General features: G+C 41.5%; 1 protein-coding gene across 10 annotated transcripts in view; it reads left to right on the top strand.

Annotated features, from left to right (window-relative positions):
- The window catches only part of LOC147026489 (kelch-like protein 2), a 120197-nt gene that overhangs the window by 53137 nt on the left and 46167 nt on the right, over nt 1-20893 (top strand). For 9 of the 10 annotated variants that reach the window (XM_085881940.1, XM_085881946.1, XM_085881938.1 and 6 more), the window contains 3 exons: nt 2383-2504; nt 19496-19658; nt 20121-20230. In XM_085881940.1, the coding sequence (XP_085738066.1) occupies nt 2383-2504; nt 19496-19658; nt 20121-20230 (395 nt within the window). Of the gene's footprint in view, nt 1-2381; nt 2505-14128; nt 14254-19495; nt 19659-20120; nt 20231-20893 lie in introns of those variants that run through there. The other variant, XM_085881944.1, reaches the window with a different exon arrangement.

The raw sequence follows: 20893 nt of genomic DNA, 5'->3' as shown, positions 1-20893 counted from the left end.
TTCGACTCTCAGTTGCCCTTCGCATGCTATACACGTGACCCTCTCCACCATGGGTCAACGTCGCTCTTCACCTTTTGCAACAGGCTGGGAGGCTAGGCTGTGACCACTCTCTTTTCCTGATGGTCGTTTCCAAAATCGACACATCCCCTCTCTCTGGTTTCTATCAGAGCATGCTAAATGCGTGGCAAGCTCTGACAATAACAAGAGCTACACATTCTTACACGAAGCAGATGTTTCTGGAAGAACCTTTGTTCTACAACTCCCTTATCCATGATATGCCTGCTGATAGGTGTTTTATTCAACGCTTTACCGACAAGGGCGTTAAATCTGTCGCAGATCTTCTCAGCCCAAACGGCAGCTGGATCGGACCTGATGCATTGGCAAACCTGGTCGGTGTGCGATCCTCTCGAATCGTGGCACGCATATTATGTAGTGTGCTTTGGACATGCACACAGCTCGCACCTGCTTGGGAGCAGGACCACCAAAACAATGAACAAAATGCACATCGAATACCTTCTCTCTCTACCTTTCCTGAACTCGTATGTGCTTTTTCTCTTGCCAGCCCTCTTCCTTGTGCCCCTTTTAACGTAGGCTTCAATGGCCTTCCCAAACAAAAAGACCTTTATTTGGGTTGTGTAAAATTTATTTCGCAACGGCAAATAACACAGCAGAGGGTTCGATGGAGAGACCTCTTACCTTGTTCTCCCCCTTATTTTCCTAACTGGAAAGGTTTTCATCACCCTCCTGTAACACCACGACATGGCGACCTCCAATTGAGACTAGTACACTGGATCCTTCCTTCTAATCACTTGTTACACCGTTTTTTAAATCTGCTTGAAGATGAATGTCCTTTTTGTAAGAAATCTGAAAACCTTTTTCACATCTATGTTGAATGCCAACGGTTGGGACCTTTATTTATTTTACTTCAGAATTGTTTTGTGAGGTTTGGTTTGTTTTTTAACACTTGTGTGTTCATCTACGGATTGGATATCCCACACAAAAATTCCAATGCTGTGTTAGCCAATTTCCTGCTTGCTCAGGCAAAGATGGCAGTGTATAAGTCAAGGAAAAGAAAACTTGATGGTGTTGGAGCAAATGATGAAGATGCTTTGTTTTTGTTCCAAAATCTTGGAATAAGTCGTGTTAAATTGGATTTTGCTTTCTTTTCAGTAACGGGAAGATTACCGCAGTTCGAATCAAAATGGTGTATAAAAGAAGTTACTTGCAAAGTCCGAGAGGAATGTTTATCCTTTTGTGAAATGTTTTGTATAAAATCCACTCGATTCATCCTTTCCTTTCTTCAGAAATTGTTTCTTGGTTTTCATTTTTTCTCTGAAATGAAAATGTAACTCCCATTTGGGGGCTTTCTTTTCTATTTTTATAGTAAAAAGATACAAAAGTCAAGTATCTCTCTCTCTGTCTCTGTCTCTGTCTCTGTCTCTGTCTTTCTCTCTATCTATCATTATCCTAATGTCATCATTATCAATGCCCCATGTTCTTTACAAAGGGTGGTGCTGCTGAAACAGTTCCTGGGCAAGAGCAAGGGTTGGAATTACATTGGGTAGTTTGCCATTACCTTGCCAGCAGTTAGCCGGGGAAGGAATTTGGTACTTGGCCAGGGTGCCGGCGATAGCTTGCCGGCTCTGTTTGAGAAGGACGCCATGGGATCCTTTAATGTCCATCAACTATTGCCCGCAGACGAGACATCCAGTTTAACGTCCATCTGAGGGACGGCACACACATTGGTGAATCTCCCTGCTCGCAAAACACCGGGATGACAGTTTATAGCTGTACCAAAACTCGAACCCAGGTCAGAGGCGAGTTTGTGTACCTTTAGGATTCTAGGGTATCCCGTCAGCCCATACCTCTCGTGACCCCGAGCATCTGCTTTGTGGAGTAATACAGCCTGAAGGCGCAGATGCAGGTTTAATGCTAATACAGTAAGCACACTCTCAAAGGTATAACTTATCTGTGTGAAAAAGTTAATATAGTTACAGGAGAGGTGTGTGTGTGTGTGTGTGTGTGTGTGTGTGTGTGTGTGTGTGTGTGTGTGTGTGTGTGTGTGTGTGTGTGTGTGTGTGTGTGTGTGTGTGTGTGTGTGTGTGTGTGTGTGAGTGTGTGTTTTTCTTTAAAAGGAAACTGCTTATATACTTTCACAGTTACACTCCAGTTAATGTGAAATGAGAAATGGCGACGTGAGGGAGCATATTAACAGATTAAATCCCTCGTATTAACCGACCCTTTTTGACAAAGACAAAAAAATGAATTAGTTTCTGACAGTTTTTCAATCATTTTAGATTGTAATATGTCGATAGCAACATTGGGAAAGAAGCAGAAAGGTCTCTCTTTTCTGAGGATACATTGATGTATTTGTCTTTTAAGGTGACATGTCAGAGAGCAAGGCAGAACGAGTGGAGATAAAAGCAGTGGACAGCCGTGCCTTGGGACTACTGGTGGACTATGTATACACAGCTGAGATTCAGGTCACAGAGGAAAATGTGCAGGTAACGTTTCCTCCATCCACGAACTAAATGTACAAATAATTATCTGTCAATGCTCACTGCAATAACAGCACAGGGAACCTCGTGCAATAGCCTTGCTTCGTTTTTAATGCCTCCACGGCCAAAGGCCGGAGGCATTATGTTTTAGGGCTGTCCAATTGTCCGGGCATACGTCCGTTGTCGGTGTTAAACTTGAGAACCATGTAAGGGATTTCAAGCAAACTAGGTACGAGGATGGACTGTAATACAAAGATGAACTGCTTAGATTTTGGGTTCAAAAGGTTAAATTTCCAATGTAACGTGACCTTTAATTGAAAATCGTTGATTCCACGATAACTTGTGAACTCGTGAAGGGATATCCACCAAAAATCAGCAAAGGTATGGACTGTATGACAAAGGTGGACTCGTTCAATTTTGGTTCAACATATCGAGAGTCATGTGCCCTTTGAGTATCATTTTGCAGACCATAACTCGAGTTAGAAGCATCTAAGGTTGTCTCTCTTCTACTTATCTCTCTTTCCTCTCTCGTGATGTCTCTCATGTGACCTTTAATTTTTCCATGTGACCTTTGATTGAGTTTTTTTAGTTTTTTTTTTCTAAGGTTTTTTTTTTTTTTTTCTAAGCTCATGTAAAAGCTAATGCACAGAAAGGTATAACAAGTCAGAAGACAAGAGGGGCGGGAGAGGGAAGCACAAAATAGTGGGAAACAGAGACAATAGGATATCTGTGGAAGGAAGAGGGATGGGGCAGGGTACACGGGGTAAACAAGATGGACACTACAGGGCTTTCAGGAAGGGAAACAGGGAATTTGAAGGAGGTGGGTTTGGGATGGATTAATGAGGGAAGTAAAGATCAAGATTTTGGATGGGGGAAGATAAGTGATGGTGATGAACAGCTGCATTGAAGAACTGGAGGGAAGAGTGGGATTGAAGAGAGTGAGGGAGTTTATTCCAGGGGTGGGGAAAAAAAAGAGGAATGAAAGAGTCAAGGTGAGTAGTGATTCTTCATTTTGGCAGTTTCATCAGAAGGGGGTTTTTGGCAGACCTTGAGTGCCCTGAGGAAATATAGGGGGGACAGATCACAGACAGAGCAAGGGTGGGGGGGGGGGTCAAGGCCAGAGAGAAGATGGTAGAAGACAGAAAGACCACCGACCTGCCTCCGGTGAGAGAGTAAGAGACTTAATGACTCAGCTTCATTGCGGGAGATACCAATGATCCTACAAGCCTTGGTTTTCACAGTGCAGAGTCGAGCTCAGTGTAATGCAGGAGCACCACCCCAGAGGGTTGAGCAGTACTCCATCAGATTGCAGATAAAAGGTTTCTAAATTGTTAGATGCTCAGGTGTGCCAAAGAAGGACTTTGCATAAAGTAGGATTCCCAGTCGGCGACTGGCTTTGGAGGCCAGCTTTGAGATGTGGCTTTCCCAGGAATGATTGTGGCAGTTAATGAGACTCAAAAGCTTGAATGAAAGGACTCCTTCAAGGGGATTGTTGAGAAAGTAGATGTGGGGGGGGGGGTCCAAATGGTCCTTTTTGAGAGACTTGGTGAGGGTGTGAGATTTCTCAGGATTGAAAGACATATTCCAAGTGTTTGACCAGCTTGAGATTTTATCCAGGTCTACAGAGAGTGAAGAGGTTGTAGCCTGCGGATCAGGGGGATGAGAGATGGTACGGCAGAGGGTGGAGTCATCAGCAAAGAGATAAAGAGGATTTTCCAGGGAATATGAGAGATCATTGATGAAAACCAGAAAAAGCACAGGGCCAAGAACACTGCCTTGAGGAACTTCAGCCTGGATGGGAAGAGGAGATGAGAGAATTCCATTAAGAGCCACGCTTTGACAGTGACGGGAGAGGAAGTCCACGAGCCATGAGTGGAGATTGCCTTGGATACCATAAAAAGAGAGTTTGGTGAGCAGTGCAGGATGCCAGACCGCATTGAAAGCTTGCGTTTTGTCCAGGGAGATGGCTGTGATCTCCTGTTTGGCATTTAGGACCTCCATCCATTGTTGGGAAAGCAGAAGTAGCATGTCCAGGGATGAGTGACCTGGACTAACTCCAAACTGATTGTCAGACATCAAGAGCTTCGCCCTTCTTGCTTTGCCTCACCTCACCTTGCACATGTGTGTGTGTGTGTGTGTGTTGTGCCCGTGAATGGGAATTCAAGGCCGCTTGTCGGTCGCAGCTCACAAAAATACAGGATTTGCCAGGGTATCATGGGGGGGGGGGTTGGTGCTCATACCATCTCGTCGTGTACCTTGTGTATGGTCGGCTGTGGCCCTCAAGCGAGTGAGCCTACTTCGAACAGTTCGGCGCTCGCGCATGCACAAACATATTCCGAATCTGCTTATTGCTGTAGAATCCGAATCTGCTTGTTGCCGTGTCAAATTATTGCAACGAACGTTCGTTTCAATGAACGAGGCGAAGGACAGTGGCGAATTTTCAGTGGCAAAGATCCTAGTGTCCTAGTCCCACAGCAGTGCAACAGGGACCAGGGATCAAACGTAATTGTGGGTTGACATCTGACATGGGCAGAGGCATATCCATCGATACACTCACATAGATTTCTATTTTCTAGTCTCTTCTAACTTGCAACAACTTACACCAGTTAAACATGTTTGCTTTCTTTCTTGGAAATATGAGACCACAGATAATTAATTATTATATGCAAGGTGCTCGTAAAAGAGATGTGTGCAAACAAATTGTTGTGCAGGAGTAATTTCCTTTTATGTTGGCACCTTGTATTTATTGTGTTAGTCACAGTGCTGTTGATAATTATTTTGAATTCCTCTACAGGCGTCGAGGCTAAGGGAGAGATATGGTGTTGGTAAAACATTTAGCGCCATGCTGAAAAGGAAATGACAAAACACTTGTTCCAATGCTCTTAACCCGTACATGTGCTGTAGCTAACTTGTTTAAAGAGTAATTCACTTTGCAACAGAGAAACTGGTAACTGCCCTTTTCGGCCTTCGGCCCTGGGTGCAAAATGTGTCCACAAATTGATTTTTGTGACTCATTCAGAGGGACTACCCCTGAGAGCAGCAGGCTTGACTAGTAAATTTCCACCCGTAGAATCCGAATCTGCTTGTTGCCATGTCAAATTCTTGCAAATGCATTCAGGTTGTATGAGGCATTTTGAGGCAAAATCCTGAATCTCTGGAATTGCTTCCTTGTCTGATGAAATCATTAATAACCTGTAGAATACTGCCTCTAGAGCCTTGAAACTCAACACACAACAAGCCCAGGATATTCATCTATCCATCAAAAATGTGCTTATAGCAACATTGTAATGTGTATTTACAAGATTATTTTTTTATATCTATATATTAACACTGAAGGACCAATTTTGTTCTCCTCCTAGCGGTCGCGTCACGTTTTTCTCGGTACTGTGACCTGGACTGAAAGAAACTTCGTACCTGTAAGAGTGCATCGCACATAGTGGCAATAGTCAAACTTCAACTCTGAAGCAGAATAAACACTTTTCGTCCAATTCCCCGTCCGGCTTGCATACTGCATGACCATTAACAAGGCGCAAGAACAAACATTTCGTAGAGTGGGAATATACTTACCATCTCCAGTTTTTTTTCGCACGGACAACTGTACGTCGCGTTCTCGAGAGCCAGAAGTTTTGACACGGTGTATGTCAAAGTAGACACGTGCATAAATCAGGGGACTTCTTCACATGGAGTAGTGTACACCAAAAATGTTGTGTACAAGGACGTTTTGTAGGCCTCATTAGGTACGGCCATGGAGTACATCGACTGGGATCTGGCTCTTACAAGAACCAACACTGGTTGTCATATTGGGCTCATGGAACGTAATCCGCCTGTGACGGGGTTTCGGCTAGTCTATATATGAAATGGAAATTTTTTTGTTTTTACTAGCGGGGCATGCTTACACATTGTAAGCAATAACAAACCGTGCTTCCTTCCCCATTGTATCGGGTTGCTCACCTGCATTTGTTTTTTTTTTCATTTATTTATATTTTCATTTACGGATGCTTTCCAACTGTTCTGTGAATTTTTTTTCTGGTGTATCTGCTTCGATATCCGTCGGCACACAAAATTTCAGATTTATACGTGACCCTGAAGGTACCGAACATTAATATCAGTCAGTGAGTGAGTGGTCACAATGAGCTTTTATATATTCGATGAAAAATGGCACAAAGTCGAAAAGACACAGCAGTCAATTTATTTTGACTTCGACAGGTTCCCAGTGAGATTCAGGTAAGATTTCGAGTACAAGTAAAAAATACCTTTAAATATACTGTGACATCATTTTTACAGAATTTGAAGTGTACATGTGCATGTCAGTACATGTATGCATTGAGTGAGGTGCCTAATTCACTAAAAAAGAAGAAGTCTACAATACTGTCAGTGGATCCTTGAAACTCACCATGCTTAAATCCAAGACTTACCAAACACAGACCAAAAGGGAATTATTGCAATCAAATCAATGGTTACAACTTTTATTTGAAGGAAAATGACAAAATGTAATGATTTTTTTTTCCTTCAAAATTGTAAAAAGGGGACAAAATGCCTTGGGGTGGGGGGTTGCCATTAAAACTATTCCCAAAACATTCACAAACTCCTCCTGTGAGATATCTGGGGTAAGGGAAATGTATACAGGGTGGGCACAAAGTCCCTTTGAATGAAGATCAATTTTCTCTCACCCCATTTTTACTGCACATGCGCAATGCGAAGAGCGGAGTTAAGCAATTGGTTCACTTTCTTTGTCCGTCTGTCTACATACACCAGTTTATGATCGACAAACAACTTAATTTAAATTGAATGTTTGTTTTATTTTGAACATGAATCAGAAAACAAACTTGTCGTTTAGCGGTATTTTGCCTCTGAATTCGTCCCGATTACGCATGCACAAAGAGAAGTGAGATTAAAAAATAAAATTGTTTGTCTGTCTGCCTGTCTGGCAGTCAAATAAAATTGAAAATCATTGCAAACAGGAAACTTTACTGTTTTTAGCAATGTCATAAAGGACACAAAGAGGCATGAATAACGAATATAACGTGTTAGATAGGGTGGTGTAAAAGACGCTACATCAACGGCGGTAATCTTCCTAAACATTTTTGCTACGGCCTTTAAAATCTTTATTTTATTCCGATTGAATCATATAGTTAAACGCTGTAGAATACAAATCACCTTTTTGGCACTTTCAAAAACCATCCATTTATCAGTACTGTGGGACCTCGACATTCGCAGACCCCGCGTATTCACGTTTTATAAAATGTGACTTGCTTCTACAATTGCGCTTTGCATATTTAGTGGGGTTTTTTATTTTTTATTTTTTTTTACATTTCAGGACTGGTCTCCTATATCCACAGCCGCTGATATTAATTTAGCCTGGGAATTCTTCCACGGAAACCTGCTCTCCCTTATGCAAAAGTTCACCCCACCTTGTCTTCAGTTATCTTACCCATCCTCCCACTCTTGCTTCTCTGAATCCTATGGTGAGGCTGTTGCTTTAAAACAACTTGCATTCTCCTCCTGGGAGTCAAAGCCCACCGAAGGCAACCACAGATCATTCCGCAAAGCCCGCAGCAAATGTGTGTCTACTCTCAGGAGAGCCCAAAAACAATATCTGTCCAATCTCAAGACTGAGCTTTCAAACTTGTCCCTCTCCTCTAATACCTGGTGGTGCCTTGTCAAATCTGTTTCTGATGTATGCTCCCCTTCTATTCCTTCCCTCACTTCAAATGGCACCACAGCCGACTCCACTCATGAGAAGGCCGAATGCCTCGATTCTGTTATTGCTTCGAAATATTGTGTCCCTCACCACTCCTTCTCTGAACCCATCCTTCCCAGTCATACACAATTGTTCCTGAATTTTGTGTCTTTTTCACCTGAAAAGGTTGAAAAGTTTCTGGCAACCCTCATTTCTGACTCTGCAACTAGACTGGACGCCATCAGCTCACGTGTCCTTAAAAATCTGTTCTGCTGCTTTTGCACTTCCTCTCTCTTCCCCTTTCACCCTGTCATTTACCCTCGGTCATCTTCTATCTGCTTGTAAATCAGCCAACATCACAGCAGTGCGAAAAACGGATTCCCTTAACTAGAGACCACTTCGCTTATTTCTTATCGTCAGCAAGGTCATAGCATCCATCATCGCAGTTGACATAAAATCATTCCTTTTCTCCAACAACCTCATCTCAGATCATCAATTTGGATGCTGACCTGGTCACTCTACCTTGGACATGCTGCTTTTACTCTCCCCTCAATGGATGGATGCCCTTACTATCAGACATGAGATCATGGCCATCTCTCTGGCGATATCTCGAGCTTTCAATACAGTCTGGCATCCTGCCCTGCTCTCCAAACTATCTTCTTAGGGTGTCCAAGGCAATCTCCACTCATGCCTCGTGAACTTCCTCTCCTGTCGCAGTCAACGTGTGGCTCATGGCGGCTCTCTCTCATATCCTCTTCCTGTCCAAGTTGAAGTTTCTCAAGGCAGCGTTCAAGGCAGGCAATGTTCCAAGGCCTGTGCTCTGTCTGGTTTTCATCAATGATCTCTCCAACTCTCTGGAAAATCCTCCTTATCTCTTTGCTGATGACTCCACCCTCTACTGTACCATCTCTCATCCCTCTGATTGACAGACAGCAGCCGATTCACTCTCTGGAGACCTGGATAAAATCACAAGCTGGTTAAAATACTTGGAACATGGCTTTCAATCCTGACATGTCTCGCACCCTCACGATGTCTCTCTGAAAGTATGTCCGGAATCCCTCCCCCTCCCCCCAATCTACTTTCTCAACAATCCCCTTGAAGAAGTCCTTTCATTCAAGCTTTTGGGCCTCACTATCTGCCATGATCTTTATTGGGTCTCTTGGGCAAGCCTCATTTCAAAGTTGGTTTCCAAAGCCATATGCCGACTGGGCATCCTCCATGTGGTGCCATTTGAAGTGAGGAAAGGGAAGCATACACCAGAGACAGATTTGACAAGGTGCCACCAGGTTTTCGAAGAGGGAGATAAGTTTGAAAGTTAATTCTTGACAGATGTTGTTTTGTGGCTCTCCTGAGAGGAGACACACACTTGTTGCGTGCTTTATGGAATGATCTGAGGTTGCCTTTGGTGGGATTTACATTCCAGAAGGAGAATGAAAGTTGGTTGAAAGCAACTGCCTCACCACAAGATGCAGAGTACGAAGACCAGGAGGATGGATAAGATAATTAATTAAAGATGAGGTGGGTTGAATCTGTGCATGAGAGAGCAGGTCTCTGTGGAAGAATTCCCAGGCTAAATTAACACCAGCAGCGGTGGATATGAGACCAGCGGTGGATAGGAGACAGTCATGAAGTGCAACAAAAAATTTTTTTTTAACCTATCCCCCCTTTTCCCATTGAAACAATTCCCCAACATTCGTGACATTTTCCTGGAACGTGTATACCCTGTGAACACCCCGCGAAACAGTTCTTGAATAAAATATTATGGCATTTTACATCATTTCGACCAATCAAATTTGCTGCTCACAGACTCCATCCATCTCCTTTTTTCTCATGGCTGTGCAGCGTTAAGGTGTTCTATGAACTCTCTAGTTTTTTTGTTGTATTTTTGCAGGTAGGGCTTCAATATGACAGACACACAGTGAATTTACGATCGAAAAAAGACTTATTGCCAGTGTGTAGGTTCATGATCGTGAAAGAGAGCAGACAGGTTATGAAGACATAAGAGCACGATTTTCACAATCGTTTATGAAGTTTGCCTCTGAACATGAAGCCTTATGGACCTGGAAGAAAAAGGCTTTCTCAACGGGGAGTGTTCTTGAAACGAAGCTTTCTGGTTGCCCAGCATCATGTCGACATAATGTGAATGTCGTGTTCAAGACCGCCACATAAATGAACGTGAAAACCTTCTTCAGAATTAGGCATTCCCCATTCAACATTGAGGAAAATAATGAAAAAGGATCTTGGGTTGAGTCATTTAAGCCTGGACACATCAATGAACTTAGTGGTAGCGACTTGGATACATGTGAGGCTGCTTGCAAAGCACTCTTGGGGTGTTTTCCCACTCATGAATCACACCAAAAACGTTGGAGGTCAACATACAGATGTTCAGTAACTTCACTGCAAAGTGACTTTGTGCCCACCCTGTACTCGTATTATTTTTATTTATTTTCGCGGATGTCATCAATTCGCTGAAAGACGTCATGACGCGTAATTGTGCCATTGCATAAATGTCACAAGTCAAATTCATTCCACATTATGGACAATTCCACATTCAGTTCTGAACTTATAATGATGCACTTGAATATTTGAATACTTGAAACCTTTGCCAGGATGACCAAACAGCGAACAGGCAAATTCTTCTAAAGAAGAAGCTATATGGATGGACTTCAAACTGTTGACCAAGTTGGATAAAACGATCCTGAAATACATCACTCTCACTCACGAAGCAGAATGGGCGAGTCTTCCCTTTGCCGTGAAAAGCACCGATTGCGTTGCATCCGCTAAACACATGAATGTCCCTTTACAAATTCTGGTATCAATTTTTGAAAAGACCCATGTGTGATATTGATTATCTGATGATGTGCCTTGGCACCAAGTGCTAACGAAAAGAGAGTGAATGTTGTTGGAATGGCAAAGAAGGGTCATGGCAACAGGAGTGTCTCGACTTTGTAGAAGTGTGAAGTGACCGGCACTCGTCGCATGCTTGCAGTGCAACGCCAATCTGGTGTCTGCTTCATCGTGATCTCAAGACAATTCTTCAACAACTTCGCACACAACTTGGTCACGGTCAGCTGTGAAATGATGACCTTGGACTCAATGAGTCACATACATCACAATATGAATGAGGCAATAGGCAGAATATTTGGAGAAGGATGTTTTTAGGAACTCAATGAGTGCCTCCTTGTTTTTGCCATGAGAAAGAATGTTTTTCCATTGCTTTGTAAGTTTCTGATCATTTCCAAATAATCATTGTAATTGTGGAGTTCATGATGATGGTGCTCAGATAATTTTGTCCCGTCAGAGAAGATGGATTCCTGGTGTACATCCAATAGGTGTACCCGCAGTCTCACTTTCTGTGTGTTTAATTTCAGTTTTGGTTTCTGAGCGAGAGAAACAGATGTTCTCCACCGAAGAACCAGCGGAGATGTGCTCAACAAAGACCAGCTCACTGGTGTAATGGTTTAAGGGTTGGTGGAATGACAATTCAGGATACTTGGTTTGGAGTCGTTCCTTGTCTTCCAGTCCTAAAATTACACACAAATGGAGGAATGTTGTGGATATATCATGAAACATTATCGTGTACACATGGATGATCCTCTACAATTTGAGCAGGATTTATAAGAGAAGACTTGAACTCATGCTGTTGCATAAAATTATACATGTTCCTTAAGTGTCTGTACAAACGTGTCTCGACATTTGGTTGAATGGAACACCTCAAGCTGGTGTATGATCCTCGCTTTCACCACATTCTGAGAGAGAATTCCAAATGATTTTTCATATGGAGCACGAGTTGTTGCAGGACTGTACAAATTATATAATTTATCAGAAGCTAAACCAGGATGGCCTTTTCGATTTTACCTTTTGTGGCACACTTACACACGATATATTTGTTATATACATATATGTATATATGTATATGTATATACATTGGGTCATCTGACATTTGACATGAAGTATTTGGAGGAGTATGCTAACAAAAACCTGGTCAATACTTCCAGTTAATCTGCTTTATGATGGATGAAATGAGTATAATATAGGGAGCAAGTTTTATGGCATTTCACATCAAGTGACTCATATTCCTGCTCTCTGATGTGAATTAAAATGCTTTCATCTCAGCTGCCTGTCTCAGCAAACGATAACATAAACAAGGAATTCAGGCGACAGAATAACTGCAACAATTTAAAGACAGTGAACAGACTTGAGGGAAAGGAGTTTTTTTTTTTTTGTAATGCAGGTATCGGTGAAATAGCTACGCTCTAAAATTATTTCTGAACTATTCATCTCACAGCCTATAACAAATCACTTCTAATGTATTACCCATCGGTACCTACCTGCTTCAGTGGTTTAGCCTGTACAAGCTTGTCTCCTCATTTTCATCTCGATGTGATGAAAACATCTTTCTTCTGATGTGTGATGGAGGCAGGAGCTGCTTGGCTGAGAAGAGACTGTTCAGCTGATCATAAACTTATCGGTGCAACTTGAGGATTATGATACCTAATGTGCCAACAATGCTGGTCTCTGCTGTACTGTCAGCTCCTTTAATTCATCAGTTGGAAGCTTTCTCGAGTTTCGATTTCTTGGCGGATTAGCAAGAACAGATATGTGGTACCCATATGAGTCGACAACACCAGGCAAAGACTTCATCCACAGGTCACTATGTATAAGAGCAATTTCCTTCTCGGTGCTACCACCGAGGTTTTCCCACTTGATTACAGTCCTACGCCTTCTGCTGACTGACAGAAGTAAAGAGGAACACTTTTGACGATTTTTTGGTCGAGTTTTGGGAGGATTTTGAGTCGATTCACCATCACGGAAGGCTGCCATGTTGGATTTTTCCTGATTACTTAGCATGTTTACCCATCGCTTCGCTGACAGATTTAATCAAAAGACAGCCTATTGTACTTCACAAACATGTTGCATACCTATCTGTAAGTCTAAAACGATGTAAAATGAAGTGAAACACCTGAAAAAAGGATCTTTTATAACACGGTGTTGTTGTTGTTGTTGTTGTCATGGATATTGGATATGGTTGGTGTTGTTTGTGTGTTCCTTCTGTGTGCTTTTATATATTTTTCTCTTGGTTGAAGAAGTCTTGTTCTGTATAATTTTGTGTGATTGTTGGAACTGCTGCATGAAGCTCCCATTCCCACTTCTTCTTCTTGTATCTCTGAAGCACAGCTGGATTTGGGGGAAGGGTCAATGCCACCCCCCACCCAATGAAATTCCTTTTTTTTTCAGTAGTTAACCCATCCACCCATGCAGTGAGGCGTGTGCGTGTGGTGCGCGTGTGCGTGCGTGCGCGTGAGCGTGCGTGCGCGTGAGCGTGCGTGCGCGTGAGCGTGCGTGCGCGTGTATGTTAAGCCAAATCCTTATGAGAATAAGGAGAAGATTAATTAACCATTTTTACATTTTTTTAGCTGCTGTTTTCATTACGTTTATTTTGACTACAAAGTAGACGCGGATGGGCTTTGCATTTTGTGATGCTTTCCAGTTTACAATTAAGATTTCAATTTTTTTTTTTTATATGTACCTGCGAAACCTAATGTGAGTGGCAAAGCAAAACAGAACCCAACTGCGCTGATATCCACCCTGCAGTCAGAGCAGTATTTGCAGTGACATGACTGGCTGCATCGTTTTTCAAACTTGATTGACAGGTAGCTACAGCACATTTCATGAGAGTGAACGGGACTGATGTACCTATCTAATTGTTAGACCCAGCTACCTCTGCTCTTGACGTCATATCATTGCAAGTTCAGAAAGACTATTCAAAATATTTTGATGCATTCAGTATGGGTTCTCCGAGCACGCATACAACTGAAGATGATGTGTTCTTTCCATGCTGTCACTTCCACTCATAAGCAAGCTAAGCTGAGGATTAATTTATCAACAAAAGGGTTGCAGGATTGGAAGAACATCTCTGAAAAAATTGTCTAAACATTCTGTTTCCCAGGTTCATTTGGAATGTATGGAAAAGTGACAACGCTTCAACATAGCGAAGAAACGGGATTAGTGGCCGTGAAGCTTTTGGAAAGTCGTAAAGGCACCTTTGAGAGAAACAGGGATTACCTTGCAAAGGTTTGTGACATTGTCAAGTTACTTTCAAAATTTGGCTTTCCGTTTTGTGGGCACGATGAGGGAAAGGAAGCTAAATTGAAAGGGTATTAACTTGAATTTTGTCATTTCTTTTTTAAAGTATGCCCAAACTTTCAAGAAAATGCAGGCTAACCCTAACCCTAACCTTGAATTTCAAACCAAAGTGTTACAGATCTATGCATATTTCGTTTGCAAAGAAATTGTACAGGCAGTGAATAAGACCAGGTTTTTGGGGGTTTTTTCCTCCACCATCGAAGGTGGACGAAGGCTATGTTTTCACCACCGTTTGTCTGTCTGGCTGTCTGTGAGCAGGATATCTCAAAAAGTTGTTGACTGATTCGGACAAAATTTGGAGGACAGGTTGGGTGTGTGATAACGAAGAATTGTGTCGATTTGGGTGAAGATCTGGATCAGGATATGACAATTAAAAAAATTTTTTAGTGATTCTTCACTAGTGAGAAATGAGGCCAAAAATGATATGTGCATGATATTTCAAAAAGTTGTGCATGGATTATGACAAAACTTAGTGGATGAGTTGGGTCAGTGACAAGAACAACCTGATTATCCCGCCCCCCGGAAGGAGGGAGCGGGATATTGTAATCGTCCGGTTTGTTTGTCTGTTTGTTTGTCTGTCTGTGAGCAACTTTACGGCAAAACGGCTTAAGCAAACACTATCAAATTTAATCCACAGGTGGGCAATAAACCTTGGACGACCCCATTAACTTTTGGGTCCAATTGGATCAAACGTCAAGGTCAAGGTCACAAAAAGATTAAAAACGATTTTCACTAATAACTTCGTCAAAATTATCTGATTAACTTCAAACTAAGCTTATAGTGAACCTTATTCTATTTGTCACTTATAATCCTACCCATTCCTCCAGTGAAAAATCCATATTTGTGAAGATCAGTAGGGTCTGAAGTTTTGGGGGTCATGATCATCGGTCAAAATTACAAATTTTCCATTAAACTAAAACATGGTTACGAAAATACAACTTTACGGGAAAACGGCCGTCTCAAACACTGTCAAATTGTATCCACAGGTGGGTAATGAACCTCGGACGACCCCATTAACGTTTGGGTCCAATTATGTCAAAGGTCAAGGTCAGGTCACGAAAAGGTCAAAATCGTTTTTCGCTCATAACTTCGTCAAAAATGGTTTAATTGACTTCAAACTAAGACTAAAATATTCCTTATTCTATTCCTTATAATCAACATTCAGGTTTAGGATGTATAAAATTTAAATTTGATCCCCAAAATAACTTTATGCCTTAAATGGGTGGGATTCGTGGTGTCTTGCACCACTTGTTAGATTTTGGTAATGGTCTCGATGCAAATCCGGACGATCAGTGGGATACAAAACGTTAACTATTCAGCCTGGCGGAGGTATACGCTCTACCAATTGCCGTTCTGTTATACAATATATATATATATATATATATATATATATATATATATATATATATATATATATATATATATATATATATATATATATACACACACTATCATGGCAGATGAGGCCAGATCATTTGACAGAGCAGATTTCAATTTGTATCACTTTTCTTTGTTTTTTTTATTTGCAGTAAACCTTGAGATCAGAGCAAAGTTCGCATGCTTTGTTAATTGCTCATTTTCCTGAAATTCAGGAGGCATTTATACTGTCATAAGGAAAGCTTTGGAAACAAATGGATTGCTGAATGTGCTGATAGATAGGATTAAGTTGGGTAGTCCCTCAGATTGGGTCACAAAACAGCCTATTTTAGGGCCTTCACTTTCGTCTTGAGAATTGTCTGTGAGAGCTGTTTGTGGTTAGCCCCTTTGTTACAATTTTCTTGTTGTATTGAAAAATACATGCTTCCACCAAATGTAAAAAAAAGGATATAATATATAGAGAAGTTTAATCATTTCAACTTTTAAAAGCTGATAGAGTGACAAAAAATTGCCGCTTGGTGTTTGGTTATTTTGCTTCCTGGCCATAACATTTCTGATCGAGAAGAGAAAACGATTTTAAGGTGCATCAAAGTTAACTACGGTAATAATAACCAAAATAAAAACGCTAAACAATGATGAAAGCATTTCTGATTGCAATGCAGAAATGAGGCTCCAATGAGATTTTTGTGTGTTTGGTTGGTCGGTTTCGAGCTCCTTCTGGCAGAACATGATGCGTTTCGTTGTCGTTGTTGTTGTTGTTGTTGGTGGTGTATTGAAGTATGGTATTTGGTTTTGTTATTATCTTACAGTCAATCGTAGACTAAGGAGACTGGAGGAAGGTTATAAACAATGTGATAAATGTTTAATGTGGGCAGTATTGTGGATAGAGTAGACAGAGGGTAGTTAATTGCTGTAGGAAGTGTGTGCAAATGTTCCCCCTCTGTTATGGGGGAACATTTGGTGTTTCCCCTCTTCCTCTACTGTTGCTTTTGTTCTGTTGCGTCCTGATCCATTCAGCGTTGTAGCTCTTCCATGAGCCTTGACTCTGGATACAAAAAATTGATACGCTTGAGGACCATTGTGGTTGATGGAATAGATAGTATGGCTACTTTGCAGGAGGTAAGAGAGTGTGAAATATTTGTCGATAAAGGGTGAGGGTGGAGCGGGTGCAGGCGGTGACGAGTGTGGAGTGAGTGGAGATTGCAAGGCAGAAAGCCATGTAGATGGTTTTAATTGACTATTAAACAATTTAACATGTATAGATTCTTCATTCTGCATGAAGGATTATATACTGTACATATAATTGCGTGTTGTACGTTTTAAAGGAGCCATAGTAGGAATAAGACATTTTGAAGGAAGGTTAAATGAGATCCTGTCTGTTCGTGCCAAGAAAGCATTTGCAGCGAAACAAGAAAAAAGTACTGCTCGACTTTAACACATTGCAGCTTGACCTTAGGCAGAGGTCATGAAAAAGAACATAAGCTGATGTACTATTTCATCACTCTTGGAGAGTCTGGGCTTTCTTCATCGACCACTTCGATTGTCAACAGTACCATCTTCACGTATCCTCCACAGTCATATCCATGCAGTTCCTGCTAAAACACAAGTCTGCGGCCATTTGCTGCACGGAGTAGCCTTCACTCGCTCAGACTTTTATTTCCATCCTCTTGTCATCTAATATTTCTTTCCAATTAATAGCCATAATATTCACCACGCATTCACCACACTACAGTGATTACACCACCAATACTTTTTTAGTCATTCTATAGGTGTGTCGTGTTTGTTTGCTTGAATGACAACCAATCACTGTGTACTATATGAATACGTGACTCTATTATGGAGCATTTCAATTTTACACTTGATATGTGATTATATCACGTTTTACTTGCATTTCTCACTCCATTTTTCATCTGTTTCCATAATTATTTATCATACTGTGTGTGTCGTGTGCCATGCTTGAGTTGTGCATGACTCTTGTGCACTCACTCACGCATACATCCTCTGTTCTCCTTCCCACCCATCTGTCGTGATGTGAGTTTTACTAACGCTCCGCAACATGTACGAACACAGCTGGTGTGCTCAAAGAAAACCCGGCAGGCTCTTTTATTGAACGGCAATTACTTTATTCATTTAAGCTCAGGTCGCGGCCTTGTCTCCAGCCTCTCGCTCCCGGAACGCCTTCTCCCATTCATTGAAACCCAGCTCAAAGCTCATTGGCTAGTTTCTGTATTCAGTTTCACAGAATACTACACCATCCTCACCACTTATCCTCGACATTCCCCAAACCTCCCAAATTAAGTTGATACACTGAAATACTGTCGGACCTCATCATTTGTGGATTAGCTATTCGCAGACCCCGCACATTTGTTGTCTGTAAAATGTGACCTGCTTCGACATTCCTCGCTTCGTGTTTTCACGGGCGTATTCGCAGGTTTTTTTTTCACCTTTTTGCGGCGTATCCGTAAAAATCTTTTCGTGTTTTCACGTTTTTTTGGGGTTCTTGATTTTTTTTTTCCCTCATGGATTACAAACCGCTAGGAACCTATCCCCCCTTTTTCCATTGAAACAATGCCCTGACATTCGCGGCATTTTACAGGAATGTATTCCCCGCGAATAGCGGGGTCCGACTGTATTTACTTTTATATGGTGTTGATGTGGCTCAGGTATGATAGGCCAAATGGCCTTCTTCTACATCAGTGTATGGCGCAATAATTTGGAATACTTACAATTTGGGACACTTAAAAAAAAAAAAAAAGTTAAATCTTTGTGGAATAAACAACGAGACTTAAGACGTATTAGTTTGATGTTTTGCATCATCATAATAATAAAGCAATCATTAGAGCATCTGTGTTGAAATTTATAGTGTAGACAAAAAAATTTGCTCTCAGAGATTATCCCTTGATTTTTAGCCTTTCTGGAATTGGAATTCCAGATAAGGTATTGTCATCGTCCGTCCGTCCGTCTGCTATTTCAATTTATCCAGTCAAACCTCCTGGCTGATCCGGCTGACAGTTGGCAGCAAGGTTTTGCTGCTGACTGGTAATGGAGATTGCAAAGCTTCTTCTGGTGACGTGATTTTAAGTCGGTCAAAATGGCAGACTTCGTAAATTCCTTCAAAACATTTCTTCTCCAGACCCACCAGTCAGAATGCTACCAAATTCTGGTTACGAAATTAGGCCAGGGTAGGGATCTTAAATTGCAGAGGTCATGTTCATCACTTGACCGGAAGTGTGTCAAAATGGCTGACGGTCAATTTTTGGGAATATCCCATAAATTCTTTCACCAATCTTCTCCAGACCCAACAGTCAAAATTCTACCAAATCTGGGTTAAAACATTAGGACAGGTTCCTGATGTTAAATTGCAGAGGTCATGCCGACCACATGTCCAGAAGTGTGTCAAAATGCCGGTCGCATAAATTCCTTTAAAAAATCTTCTTCTCCAGACCCACCAGTCAAAATGCTACCAAATTTGCGTTCGAACATTAGGCCAAGGTGGGGATGTTAAATTGCGGAGGCCATGCCAATCACGTGACCGAAAGTGTGTCAAAATGACAGACTTCATAAATTATTGGGAAAATCTGTAAATTTCTTCAAAATTTTTCTTCTACAGACCCACCAGTCAGAATACCACCAAATTTGTGTTACATTAGGCCAAGGCCCAGATAAGCTACAGGTCCAGTAGTCCTATTTTTTTTTTCCAATTCCTACTGGCATGTCTGTTTATTTCATCTTCATTTATTTGTGATCAGGACCTTTTCACAAAAGGCCCTCCTGCATCCCTTTGCCTTTTCAGATTCTTCTCCCTACAGCGAGTTTACTTCAGCTGGCCGAGGTCCGTGACGCATGCTGTGATTTCCTGCAATCCCAGCTTCACCCGTCCAACTGCCTAGGGATTCGTACCTTTGCTGACATCCATTCCTGTACTGACCTTCTTCAGCATGCCATTAACTATGCAGGTTTACAGCCAGCTTCCCATTAGCGAATTAGTTTTCAGACTCCTTATTCTTTGGAAATGATTTGATTGAGATCTTGACTCGTCAGTGCTGTTTCACCCACTACAAATTAGTTCCCTTCACTTTTTAAGTTTTTTTCAAAGCTTTATGCTTTAAAATGTATTTGTAATCAAAAATTTTATGTGTACACGATAAATAGAATATTGTTTGTGTTTTTTTTTTTTTTTTACAATACTTCAAGCACTTTGCTCTTCTTAAGGAATGCAAGCAGATAGGGCAGGAAGAAAAATAGCTCTGTCCTGAACATGAGAGCATTCTCTTGAGTATTCTTTGTCACCTGCAGAGTGCTGAGATATTATACAGAGAGATTTGAACTCCTTATGTATTGAATCCCAAAGGATTCCAGCTTGTTTGAAATAACAAGCTCTCATCGTCCCATTTCTTTTCCATGATGAACCCTTGCAGAACAGCACTTCGCTGATGTTGTGCAGTCAGAGGAGTTTGTGTCCCTTGCCGTGGAACAAGTTTGTGATCTCATCGCCAGTGACAAGCTGATGGTGCCAAATGAGGAAAAGGTGAACTTTTATTATTTTTTTTGGTGTTTGGCTGCGTTTGACCTGCTGTGAAGAAAAATTGACATTGACTTGTTTCAGTATTCCCATCTGAGTGTACAGCTCATGATGCTTAGTCAGATCCCAGGTTTAAATCATATTCTGTGTTTACTTGTCCATTTTCTACGAATGTCTTTGTAATTCATGCAAGATGACATACATCTCCTTGTAATATAGGTAAAAGCTTCTTGTTCTCGGGGGCTGGCAGGATAGCCTTCAGCTAGATGCACTCGCCTTTGAGTTGTCTAGCCTGGGTTTGAATCTGAACCCAGCTATAAACTTTCTCCATCTTTCGCAGGTCAGGCATCGTCCTTTGGATGGACGTTAAACTTTGTCCCATCTGCTCGCATTAGCTGGTGAATGTTAAAGATCCTGCAGTGTCTTTTGAGAAGAGTAGGAGAGCTATCCTGAACCCTGAACAAATTACAATTTCCTATCACCTTCAATTCGAATATCAAGCCTGGCCAGCCGGTTTGTAAAAGACTTGGCCAAAAATGTTCTCTGGCCAACATCGTAAGAAAGGTGGAAATAATTGGAGCCAGGAAAGAAGCAGTAATATTTTTTTGTTCTTGGCGTCTGTGATCATCTATTCATCTATTAAGTATGGTTTTTGTTGTTGGTAAAGGG

Source organism: Eptatretus burgeri, chromosome 5, assembly GCF_056783735.1.
Source record: "Eptatretus burgeri isolate ZD-2024b chromosome 5, Ebu_testis_v1, whole genome shotgun sequence".
Taxonomy (NCBI): domain Eukaryota; kingdom Metazoa; phylum Chordata; class Myxini; order Myxiniformes; family Myxinidae; genus Eptatretus; species Eptatretus burgeri.
This window is presented reverse-complemented; position numbering and strand designations above follow the sequence as displayed.